Source organism: Hyla sarda, chromosome 9 (genome assembly GCF_029499605.1).
Source record: "Hyla sarda isolate aHylSar1 chromosome 9, aHylSar1.hap1, whole genome shotgun sequence".
In the NCBI taxonomy this organism is placed as follows: Eukaryota; Metazoa; Chordata; class Amphibia; order Anura; family Hylidae; genus Hyla; species Hyla sarda.
Genome location: NC_079197.1, coordinates 104190960 through 104204114, shown reverse-complemented (window position 1 = coordinate 104204114; position 13155 = coordinate 104190960). Strand labels below are relative to the sequence as shown.

At 39.6% G+C, this 13155-nt stretch overlaps 1 protein-coding gene across 1 annotated transcript in view; it reads left to right on the top strand.

Annotated features, from left to right (window-relative positions):
- Window positions 1–13155, top strand: part of LOC130291910 (uncharacterized) — a 118475-nt gene that overhangs the window by 53854 nt on the left and 51466 nt on the right. Inside the window, exon 8 of the mRNA XM_056541343.1 lies at window positions 12169–12307. Within this exon, the coding sequence (XP_056397318.1) occupies window positions 12169–12307 (139 nt within the window). The remainder of the gene's footprint in view (window positions 1–12168; window positions 12308–13155) is intronic.

The window sequence follows — 13155 nt, the reverse complement described above, 5'->3', positions numbered from 1 at the left end:
CGCGCAAGGCCAGTGGAGCTGGCCAATGCGCGCAGCCCCAGCTATCAGCATGCTCGCTCTTGCCTGTTTGATTGACAGGCGGGAGCGAGCACAGCAGTGCCTGAATTTCGACTCATTGCCAGGCTGAAATGAGTCGAAATTCAGTGGTGACGTCACTGCTGAATGCATTCGGCCACTAGGAGGGCGACCCCTAGTGGCCGAATTTCAAAGTGATTTTAAACTTGTTTAAAATCACTTTTTTTAATTAAAGTATATTAGAGATATGTTGTAGTACTTAAGTACTACAACATATCAATTTTTGTACTTATGACAGTGCTCATTTAACTGACTACTGTCTCAAAACAGACCTGAGCAGTTTTTAAATTAGGAATTTGGAAAGGGGAGAGGGGGCTAAGTAATAAAATGAGAAAGGCATTTTTTATTGATAGGATATGTGATAAAGTTTTTCATATTCACTTGTCTTAGTGATTTATGCAGAGTCTGTTGAAGTGACAGTGTCTATTTAGAATAATTGGCACTGAGCTGAAAGACAAGATACAGTCCATGAAGTGCTATTGTGCTTCTGCTATGGTGCTATTTGGCTATTACTAACCTTGGACAATACCTTTAAAGGTATTATAAAGAATTAGAAAAAAAAAACATAAATTCTTTTTTCCAGAAACATTACTCTTGTCCTCACTTTTGTGTGGTATTGCAGCTCAGCCCAATTTAAACGATTAGAGCCAGGTTGTAATACCATCACATAAATGGAGGATAGGAGAGAAAAAATTCCTATTGTTGGACTTAAACATTGCATTGTACACTGATGGGTGAATAAACAGCATTTTTTGATTTACTGAACTGGAGTGCCGTATCTCTACCTGGATATTATTGATTCATATAAGGTCCAGAGTCAAGCCTTGAGAAGCAGAGCACCCACCTTGAAACTACAAGCCCTTATTGCAGAGGCCGGTTTCTTCTATTGGTTTGCATATATTATTACATATATGTTTGTAACTATATGTAATTAAGTAGTTTAAAAAAAATAACAAATTGAAGGCTTTTAGAATAAACACAGCAATAATGCAGCAATGCACGTGAACAATATTTATAGTGGAAACGATTATTCCTATTATTACAGATATACTGCAGTGCATTCACCTTACAGGTGACCAGGAAGAACAGTTTTTGCACTTTGCATGGCTAGTTTACCAATAAAGGACTCAGGGCATACCTGTACATCCTGAGTCCCATTACCGGGGTATAAATCGATCTCACGTGCGGAGAACGCTGTAAACCTGGGGAGTCCCGACTGCTATCAGCAGCCAGGACCCAGGGTTAATGCTGGGCATCACCAATTGGGCCGATGCCCAGCATTAAGCCTTTAGACGCTGCAATCAAAGTTAATCACAGTGTTAGGTTCGACCCCAAAGGCCGAGACGTCTTCTGTCGGCGGATGCCCAATTTGTGTGTGGAAAGCCTGTATGGGGCTGCAGTCACCCAACGTTCCTTCCAACACTACCTGCCATTCAAAATCACGACACAAACACAAGTGTTGTCTCTGTAAGCTGAAGGCAGAACTGGCCTAGCCCTCTTTTCAGGAGTATTTTATAGCCCACTTTCAATTAGGCGTGCGCAGTAAACTCTACATTGTACAAACACAGGAAAACCATAAATCTTTCGCAGAAGAAAGTTAGATACAAAATATACATTGCTTAAGCTCAAATATAATGAACCGTTGTTTCAAGGACGCATCTGGGGTAGAAAAAGATAAGAGTGTCTGCATTCTTGAAGATAAGGTACCCATCGTCTCTTAGTTCAAAAGTTTAAAGTTTGTTATGTAGAAAAAAACAAGAAAGATAGAATACAGTCACTTAGACCGAGAATAATCAAGTCTTCATACAAAATGGAGTCTTTGAAAACAAAACTGGAGTCTCCTCTACCCAATTCTATCACACAGCATCTAAAAGGAAAGTGAAAGAATCCCGGCAGCTCAGCAGAGCTAATCGGGACTATTACAACAAAATCGCGATGTCCCGATCAGCTGAGAGGACGGGGAGAGGGCATTTATCTGGCTCCTCGCTGTCCGATCGGTGAACTATTTCTCCAAGCCTGCCATGCAGGCCGTGGCAGCAGAGCACCAATAACACTGATCAATGCTATGGCAAAAAAAGTAGAAAGTGTAAAAAAAAAAAAAAAAAGTTAATAATAGTTTGAATTACCCCCCCCCCCCCAATTTCCCATTTTTAAATAAAATAATGTAATAAATAAATAATAATCATATGTGGTACAATGTGTAAATGTCCGAACTATTAAAATATAATGGTAGCTCAACCACACGGTTGATGGCATACACGTAAAAAAATACAAAAGTCCAAAATTGTGCATTTATGGTCACTTCATATACCATAAAAATATTAATAAAAAGTGATCAAAAACTCAAATCAAAACAAAAATGGTACAAATAAAAACTACAGACCACAGCACAAAAAATGAGCCCTCATACCGCCCTGTATGCGGGAAAAAAAATAGGGGTCAGAAGATGACAATTTTTAAATACTAATTTTGGTGTACGTAGTTATAATTTTTTTAAGTAGTAAAATAAAGTAAAACCTACATAAATTGGGTATCCTTGTAACGGTATGGACCTATAGAATAAAGATAAGGTGTCATTTTTACCAAAAAGTGCACTGCATAGAAACTGAAGCCCTAAAAAGTTGCCAAATGGCGTATTGTTTTTTTTTTTTATTTCACCCCACAACTAACTTTTTTTTTTTGTTTCGCTGCAGAATGTTTTAAAATAAGTGATGTCAATACAATGTACAATTGGTGACAAAAAAAACAAGCCCTTATATGGGTCTGTAGGTGCAAAATGGAACGCGTTATGATTTTTAGAAGGGGAGGAGGAAAAAAATGAAACTGCAAAAACAAAAATAGTTTTGAGTCTTTAAGGTGAAAATGGACTGAGTCCTTAAAGGGGTACTCCGGTGAAAACATATTTTTTTTTTTTAAATCAACTTTTGGCAGAAAGTTAAACATATTTGTGAATTACTTCTATTAAAAAAATCTTAATCCTTTCAGTACTTATTAGCTGCTTAATGCTACAGAGGAAATTCCTTTCTTTTTGGAACACTGATGACATCACGAGCACAGTGCTCTCTGCTATCATTTCTGTCCATTTTAGCAACCATGCATAGCAGAGGTATGCTAAGGGCAGCATGGTGGCTCAGTGGTTAGCACTGCTGCCTTGCAGTGCTGGGGGCTTGGGTTCAAGTTCCACTAAGGACAACAATAAATGAAGCGTTATTATTATTATTATAATATTGTCAGCAGAGAGAACTGTGCTCGTGATGTCATCAGAGAGCATTCCAAAAAGAAAAGAATTTCCTCTGTAGTATTCAGCAGCTAATAAGTACAGGAAGGATTAAGATTTTTTAATAGAAGTAATTAACAAATATGTTTAACTTTCTGCCACCAGTTGATTTAAAAGAAAAAAGGTTTTCACCGAAGTACCCCTTTAACCTCTTAAGGACCAAGGGCGTAAACTTACGCCCTTGGTCCCGCTCCCATGATATAACGCGGGGTTACACGGTAACCCCGCATCATATCACGGCGGGCCCGGCGTCATAGTGAAGCCGGGACCCGCCGCTAATAGCGCGCGGCACCGATCGCGGTGCCGCATGATATTAACCATTTAGCCATGCGCTCAAAGCTGAGCCGCGCGGCTAAAAGTGAAAGTAAAATGTGCCAGTTAGCTCAGGGAGCTGTTCGGGATCGCTGCGGTAAAATCGCGGCATCCCGAACAGCTATACTTCAGGAGGAAGGTCTCTTAGAGGAAGGTCTCTTGAGATCCAGGCTTGAGCATTCAATCGCCGAAAACACTGATTGATGCATTCCTAAGGAGATGCATCAATCAGTGGTAAAGATCAGTACATGCAATGTTATAGCCCCCCCTAGGGGCTATAATATGGCATAAGAAAAGTGTAAAAAAATCACTAACCCTTTTAATGATCCCTTCCCCTAATAAAAGTTTGAATCACCCGGCATTTTCAAAAAAAAAAAAAAAAAAAAACAGTGTAAATAAAAATAAACATATGTGGTATCGCCGTGTGTGGAAATGTCCAACTTATAAAAATATACCACTTTTTAAACCGCACGTTCAATGGCGTACGCGCGAAAAAATTCCAAAGTCCAAAATAGCGTATTTTTGGTCACTTTTTATAAAAATGGTACCAACAATAACATCAGATCACTGCGCAAAAAATGAGCCCTCATAGCCCCCTGAACATGGAAAAATAAAAAAAGTTATAGGGCTCAGAAAATGACAATTTTAAACGTATAAATTTTCCTGCATGTATTTATGATTTTTTTTCAGTAGTAATACAAAATCAAACCTATATAAGTAGGGTATCATTTTAACCGTATGGACCTAGAAAATAAAAATAAGGTGTCATTTTTACAGAAAAATGTACTACATAGAAGCCCCTAAAAATTACAAAATGGCATTTTTTTTCCAATTTTGTCCCGCAATGATTTTTTTTCCCGTTTCGCCGTAGATTTTTGGGTAAAATGACTGATGTCATTACAAAGTAGAATTGGTGGCGCAAAAAATAAGCCATCATATAGAATTTTAAAATTTTAAAGAGTTATGATTTTTTAAAGTTAAGGAAGAAAAATTGAAAATGAAAAAACGGAAAAAGCCCCGGTCCTTAAGGGGTTAAGGGGTTAATAAAAATATAGCAACAGGGGTGCAACACACAACTAAGGAGATCAAGGTAAAGGGGTACTCCGGTGGAAAAATATATATATTTTTTGATCAATTGGTGCCAGAAAGGTAAACAGATTATTTAAATTACTTCAATTTAAAAATCTTAATCCTCCCAGTGCTTATCAGATGTTGTATGCTCCACAGGAAGTTCTTTTCTTTTTTAATTTCTGTCTCTTCTGTTTGACCACAGTGCTCTCTGGTGACACCTGGTGACAAGAAGTCATTTGCAAATCTGTTTAACTCTCTGCCACCAGTTGATTTAAAAACAAAAAATAATGTTTTCCACCGGAGTACCCCTTTAACTGAGGATGACCCAAAATATCCAATGTGTCTATTGACTAAATGTAAAACAAAGAAATAGGTATCAGTCCTTAAGAAATCCTTAAAGGGGAACTCTGGGGGAAAAACTTTTTCAAATCAACTGGTGCCAGAAAGTTAAACAGATTTGTAAATTACTTCTATTTAATAATCTTAACCCTTCTATTACTTATCAGCTGCTGTATGCTCCAGACATACTACAGAGACATTTGTTAAGATTTTTCCAGTCTGACTACAGTGCTCTCTGCTGACACCTCTGTCCATGTCAGGAACTGTCCAGAGCAGGAGAGGTTTTCTATGGGGACATGAACAGAGGTGTCAGCAGAGAGCACTGTTGTCAGACTTTAAAGAACTTCACACATTTCTCTGTAGTATACAGTAGCTGATAAGTACTAGAAGGGTTAAGATTTTTATATAGAAGTCATTTAGAAATCTGTTTACCTTTCTGGCACCAGTTGATTTGAAAAAAGAGTACCCCTTTGAATCTCTAGAGTTTGGATTTATTTTAATTATAGTTATGCTGGTGTAACACAATAGATGATTGTAATGGTTAGCAATAGGTCATAGTGGTGGAGAAGTAAAGTGTTGCCACAGGGCATAATCTGTAATCTGCAGTGAATTGAAGGATAGAATGTAGAAATGTAAGAAAGATATCGCACACAATAGCAATGGAAAACAAGTTAATAACGATAGGGTGGGTAATTGATTAGTCATACTTTACATTTACCTGAATGTATAAACATCATATGAAATAGTTAATAGACCACACGACAAGGACCTTGTGGTTGGTTCTGTTACACATAAAATACAGTATTTTGGTCAAAGTAAAAAAGCAAAATACTTAAAGTGTACCTGTCGTCATAACTTTTTATATAATGTAGATAATACAATTATATGTATATTTGTAATATACATTGATTCAAAATGTGTATATTTATGGGTAAAAAAAAGTACTGTCCCTGCAGCTATTGCCTGTGAGGAGTCCAAATACAGGAAGTGAGGGCAGGACAAGCAGGGCTCTGTGCAGGCTCCTGGCTTGTCAATCATCCTCATGTTGGAGCCCGTAGTATGTCACAAAGCCTCAGTGTGCAGAGCCCTGCTTGTCCACCCTCACTTCCTGTATTTGGACTCCTCATAGACACACACAGACAATAGCTGCAGGGACAAAAATATACATATTTTTTGACCAATGTATATTACAAATATACATATAATGGCATTATCTATGTTATATAAAAACATTTTGTTGATGACAGGTACACTTTTTAAATTACTAAAATAATGTGTAGTCCCATCTTTACATAGTTACATAGTTAGTATGGTCGAAAAAAGACATATGTCCATCAAGTCCAACCAGGGAATCGAAGGGAAGGGTGTAATATATAGTATATAAAGTATAGTTTATATAGTTTTATAATTCTGCATAAGCATTAATGTTATTTTGTTCCAGGAATGTATCCAACCCTGTTTTAAAGCTGTTAATTGTTCCTGCTGTGACCAGTTCCTGAGGTAGACCGTTCCATAAATTCACAGTCCTCACGGTAAAGAAGGCGTGTCGCCCCTTTAGACTAAACTTTTTCTTCTCCAGACGGAGGGAGTGCCCCCTCGTCCTTTGGGGGGTTTAACCTGGAACAGTTTTTCTCCATATTTTTTGTATGGGCCATTTATATACTTATATACGTTTATCATATCCCCCCTTAAATGTCTCTTCTCAAGACTAAACAATTGTAACTCCTTTAATCGCTCCTCATAGCTAAGATGTTCCATGCCCCATATTAGTTTAGTCGCGCGTCTCTGCACCCTTTCCAACTCCGCAGTGTCCCTTTTATGAACAGGCGACCAAAACTGAACAGCATATTCCAGGTGAGGCCGTACCAATGCTTTATAAAGGGGGAGTATTATGTCCCTGTCCCTTGAGTCCATGCCTCTTTTGATACATGACAATATCCTGCCGGCTTTGGAAGCAGCAGCCTGACATTGCATGCTATTCTGTAGTCTGTGATCTACAAGTACACCCAGATCCTTCTCTACCAGTGACTCTGCCAGTTTAATCCCCCCCCTAAGACATACGATGCATGCAGGTTATTAGTACCCAGATGCATAACTTTACATTTATCCACATTGAACCTCATTTGCCAAGTGGATGCCCAGACACTTAGTCTATCCAAGTCATCTTGTAACTTATGCACATCCTCTATAGACTGTACCGTGCTACAAAGCTTGGTGTCATCTGCAAAGATAGAAACAGAGCTGTTAATACCATCCTCTATATCATTGATAAATAAATTAAACAGCAGGCGGCCCAGTACTGAACCTTGGGGTACACCACTAATAACCGGGGACCAATCAGAGTACGAATCATTGACCACCACTCTCTGGGTACGATCCATGAGCCAGTGTTCAATCCAGTTACCTTTAAAATAATTAAAAATAAAATACATACATCACTTTTCAATTGCAATAGTGTCTTGTGTGGAAAGAAGAACAAAAGTATAGACAGTCTCATGGATAGAGAAGAGAAGCCCCATCCTAGTGGAGAAATTATTCTCTTATAGAGTGGTGTCCTTGTGGGGTAGAAGTGGGAGTGTGCGCTCCTAGTATCTGAGAGCTGGTCTGTTCAAATCTCAGCAATTTGGAATACTTTACAAATCCATCACCACTATAGGCTAAATCTTCCATTGCAAAGTCTAAATGAAGTTTGGGCTTCAAAAATTTCCACTTTTTCATTAGCGATATGGTAATGGATGATGGTGGTTGTCTAACTTCTATTTATTATTTATTTTGTGTATCACATAATCCTGGGTTTTCTAGGATGAAATAAAGAAGCAGAACATGGGAACCATGGAATAAAGGATGTATGCATGTACATAAGAAAAGTTGCAAAACTTGGAGAACTTATAGCTATATAACTTCCTATTTGTTTACATAAAAAATAATGTAAAAAGGTGTGTAGCATTATCTTGATTATAAAGGGATTGTTTGTGTGAAGCGTTAGCTAAAATACAAATATAAATATGAACATAAGAAGACTGTAAATTAAAATTGGAAAATGTTGGATAAAGAATTGAGTTGCGTACCTGATTGGTATAGAATTAAATAAAATAAGAATAAATAAGTATTTGTTTTTGATGTAACAGATGTTAGTAGAAGGGTAATAGACTTATGATTGATACACAAAAAAGTAATAATTAGAAGTGGGGCAACCACCATCATCTATTACCATATAGCTACTGAATAAGGGACATTTCTGATTCTTAAAAACATGTTTAGCCTTATAAATCCATCACCCCTATATGCTATATCTTCCATTGAATAGTATACTCAATGGCAGAGATTTTAATTTGACCAGCTGTCAATCACTAGGAGCTTCTGGGGACACTCCAACTTCTACCCCATTAGGATGCCACTCTGTAAGAGAATCATTACTCCACTAGGACGTGACATCTCTTCTTGATCCATGAGACTGCCTATACTTTTGTTCTTCTTTCCAGCTATCTCGCTGCACACTCGCATGTACGATTGGCAAAAACTCATTCCGGTACAGCGGAATCCATGGTATGAACCTAGTATAACTGTTCATATGACTTATTTATTCCAGTTTAGGAAAATGTATCCCCTATCCAAAGGAACCCCCCCACGATCTAATGCCTGGCACCCCAGCTCTCCCCATGCACGGAGCTTTGTCAACCATCGCTCTCTATGGGAGAGCGGGAGATACACGAGTACAGTGCTTTGGCTCTCCCTCTTGGTTCCGACCCCAGATCCATGCAAGAGGAGAACCGGAGCAACATGCAGGAGATTGCAGGGAGTCTCAGCGGTCGAATCAAGGATCCCCCCCCCCAACCAGGCACTTATCCACTATCCTTTGGGTGACCTGTGGCAACATTTTACTTCTTCATTACTATGATCGATTGTTAACCACTATAAGCATCTATTGTATTGCACCATCATAAAAATTGTGAAAATAAAACCCTGTAGGATATAGGGAGAAAAATGAGGGGAGACAGAGATGGCGCTATATAGCGCCGATTATCCGCGATTACAGCGGGAATTAGATGTGAAGGTAGAAAAACTGCTCACCTTTGCAAGTTGCGCTGGAAGCAGGCACAACACTGTTAAGCATTTTGAGCAGGTTCTTTAGGCTGGTACATCGGGAGCAGCTGGCTGTTGGTCCCGTCAAGGATGGTGGACAATGCAAGGATACAGATGTGGAAGAGAGGAATCCTGGCAGGGGTTCCCTTAATCTTCCAGTAGATAACCGACTTCGGGACTTAGAGCGTTACGCTGGCGGCGTGATGACACGGGAGTCCTGTGTGGAAGAGGGGCTTCCACATCTGTATCCCTTAAAGCGTTAATGTCATTAGTAAGAAAATGTTTAAAAATGCTTAAATCAGTGTCATAATTTGCCCTAAGACCTATATGCAAAATAACATGCATGTGTTAATATGTAAAATACCTTTTGATTCATGTATTCCTGTAATGAGTCTTTCTGAATTCCTCTCAGAGGCTGGGGACATTTCCCTTGGAGCATGATGATCTTCTCTCCTCCCCCTCCCCTCTCCCTTGTCATGAGGTCTGCACAAACATTTTTACACTTGTACAGGTTTCTGCCTAAATGCAATACTGTATAGAACTCTAATGCAGTCATGCATGTTCTATATAATAGTTTAGCACCTTTAGTCACTGTGCATGGAAATGCTTTTCCTGAAGAGGCTGCAAGGTGTCTGCATCTTGTCTGGATCTCACAGGTGTTCTCCTTACACAGTTGAAAGCTGGATTATACACCTTGCTGAGGCAGGGGAGCCAGCAGAGAAGAGAGAAAAGCACACTCCCCCTCCCTTCAGAATTTTGGTCCTTTTCTTGTGTGGACCAAAGAATCCTAGATACTAGGGTTTGTTTTCAAAATTAAAAAGAAAGAGACCCCTAGTGGCCATGTTTTTAAACATTTATTTCACATCTTTAGCAATAACATTATTTAATGAAGTATACTAGGAAAATACTTAGTTTTTAACCCCTTAAGGACTCAGCCCATTTTGGCCTTAAGGACTCAGACAATTTAATTTTTACGTTTTCGTTTTTTCCTCCTCGCCTTCTAAAAATCATAACTCTTTTATATTTTCATCGCCAGACTAGTATGAGGGCTTGTTTTTTGCATGACCAGTTGTCCTTTGTAATGACATAACTCATTATATCATAAAATGTATGGCGCAACCAAAAAACACTATTTTTGTGGGGAAATTAAAAAGAAAAACGCAATTTTGCTAATTTTGGAAGGTTTCGTTTTCACGCCGTACAATTTACGGTAAAAATGACGTGTGTTCTTTATTCTGAGGGTCAATGCAATTAAAATGATACCCATTATTACGTACTTTTATGTTATTGTTGTGCTTAAAAAAAAATCACAAACTTTTTTTACCAAATTAGTACGTTTATAATCCCTTTATTTTGATTACCTATAACTTTTTCATTTTTCCGTATAAGCGGCGGTATGAGGGCTAATTTTTTTGCGCCATTTTTTTTATACCACATTTGCATATAAAAAAACTTTTAATACATTTTTTATAATTTTTTTTAATAAAATGTATTAAAAAAAGTAGCAATTTTGGACTTTTTTTTTTTTTTACGTTCACGCCGTTCATCGTACGGGATCATTAACCTTTTATTTTAATAGTTTGCACATTTACGCATGCGGCGATACCAAATATGTCTATTAAATTAATTTTTTACGCTTTTTGGGGGTAAAATAGAAAAAACTGACATTTTACTTTTTTATTGGGGGAGGGGATTTTTCACTTTTTTTTTTACTTTTAATTTTACATTTTTTTACATTTTTTTTTTACACTTGAATAGTCCCCATAGGGAACTATTCATAGCAATACCATGATTGCTAATACTGATCTGTTCTATGTATAGGACATGGAACAGATCAGTGATATCGGTTATCTTCTGCTCTGGTCTGCTCGATCTCAGACCAGAGCAGAAGACGCCAGGAGCCGGAGAGAGGCAGGTGAGGGGACCTCCGTGCGGCTTTCTGAATGATCGGATCCCCGCAGCAGCGCTGCGGCCGATCAGATCATTCATTGAAATCGCGTACTGCCGCAGATGCCGGGATCTGTATTGATCCTGGCATCTGAGGGGTTAATGTCGGACGCCCGCGAGATCGCGTGCATCGGCCATTGCCGGCGGGTCCCTGGCTGCGATCAGCAGCCGGGATCAGCCGCGCATGAGACGGGCATCGCTTCGATGCCCACGGTTATGTACAGGACGTAAATGTACGTCCTGGTGCGTTAAGTACCACCGCACCAGGACGTACATATATGTCCTGTGTCCTTAAGGGGTTAAGGAAGTATTAATGGAAAAAAGTTGTTGTTACGGAGCTGGATGTGGATCCTCAAATCTGTGTGGCTGATGACTCGGACCGAATCGGGGAGCGGATTCTAAGGTACAGCTGGTCTTCACCAGAGCCCACTGCAAGGCAGGATGGGCTTTCTGCGGCAGGCGACACCCAGGTTGCTACCCCCGACACGGCTTGACCACACAGGTAGCTAGGCAAGGCGAGGTACCGAAAGGATAAGGCAGTAGCATAGTCAAACCTTGAAGAAGGTCAAGGCAGGCGGCAAAGGTGCGAAGTCAAATAACGTAGCGGGAAGGTCTGGATACACGGGTAAGGCAAACAGGCAATATGGAACGCTTAATCTCAGGCTAGGGGTACTGAAGATCTGGCAGGGAAGTGTGGGAGGTGCGGGGATTTTATAATGTAGTGTCAGGTGCAACAACTAATTATGGGTGCACTGGCCCTTTAAATTTCAGCTGAGCTGAGACACAGAGGAGGAGGCGGCAGCTGAACTGTGGTGAGTGACGGGCTGGGATTCGCATGCGGGCGTGTCCCGTGATGTGAATCCTGGTCCCGCCGGCAGACGGGGACACAGGGACACTGCGGTCACGGCCGGAGCTTGCGGCCGGAGCGCAGAGTGTAACAGTTGTTTCTAATGACAGTAACACTTTAAGAGTTTTATGGGGACTGATACCTTTGTCTTTGATCTACAGTTTAAGAAATAAGATGCAAATGTCTCAAAATACTCTTTCATTTTATGAAATCTCAGGAGGAACACCTCAGTGAGCAGTCAAACACAGATGATGAATCGACTGGAGACTCTAGTAGTAGTGAAATAGAATCTGATTACTCTGGAATTGAGTTCAGAACTTTTAACACACACAAAGAAGAGGAAAAATGCAACAATGGTTAGTATTCAAATGGAATGTGTCATCAGAAAATGACGTATTGTTTTAAATTAGATTTTTATGTTAACCAATTTTTTTATAGAATTGTCTATTTTGCCTTTTATATGATATAATGAATTCCTGAAATCTTGCCATTCCCATTCTGGCAAGCTATTCTAAAACTAAACTAAAGGAAGGGAGATGAGGACACCATGAGAGATATAGGGGCTATGAGTGGTAGTCTGTGTGAGAAAGGGGAGCCATAATTATTAATCTCTGTGACTAAAACAGCATTCTATGTGAGAGACCTGTCAAGTAGCAGCTGCAGTCCACATGGTTGCATGCAGTCCTGTTAAACTTGTTGGGCTAATCACTTATTTTATACCTTAACAACTTCAGCACAATAGGTAAAATCAGTTGTGATAGCCTGAGGGAGTAGGGTATATGGGATGTAGCTGTGCGGTAACTAAAGGGTGTTTGCTTAACCCTTTCTATTCGTGACGCCAGGGTGAGGGCTCCTCTATAATGCTTGTCCTACCGCCACCCTTCCCAAGAGCGATAGGGAGGTATAGAATAATGGAATGTCCACAACCGGAGAGTTTGCTGAGAACAGTTGGAACTTTTACTGAAGATTTTATGCAACTTCACAACAGGAACATTCTCTACAAGTGCAAATTCTCCTGGAGATTGACAAATGTTGGGACCTTAAGCAATTTTGAGTCTTTAAATTGATATGCGCTGTTCCACTGGATTTAGGGGAATTAGTTGCGGTCCAGTAGTCACGCTAGCTTTAGCGGGGATTAGATTAGAACTCACGATTTAGGTTCTGCTGAGGCCATTAGGTTTCCAGGCCTAGCATGTCTTTGAAA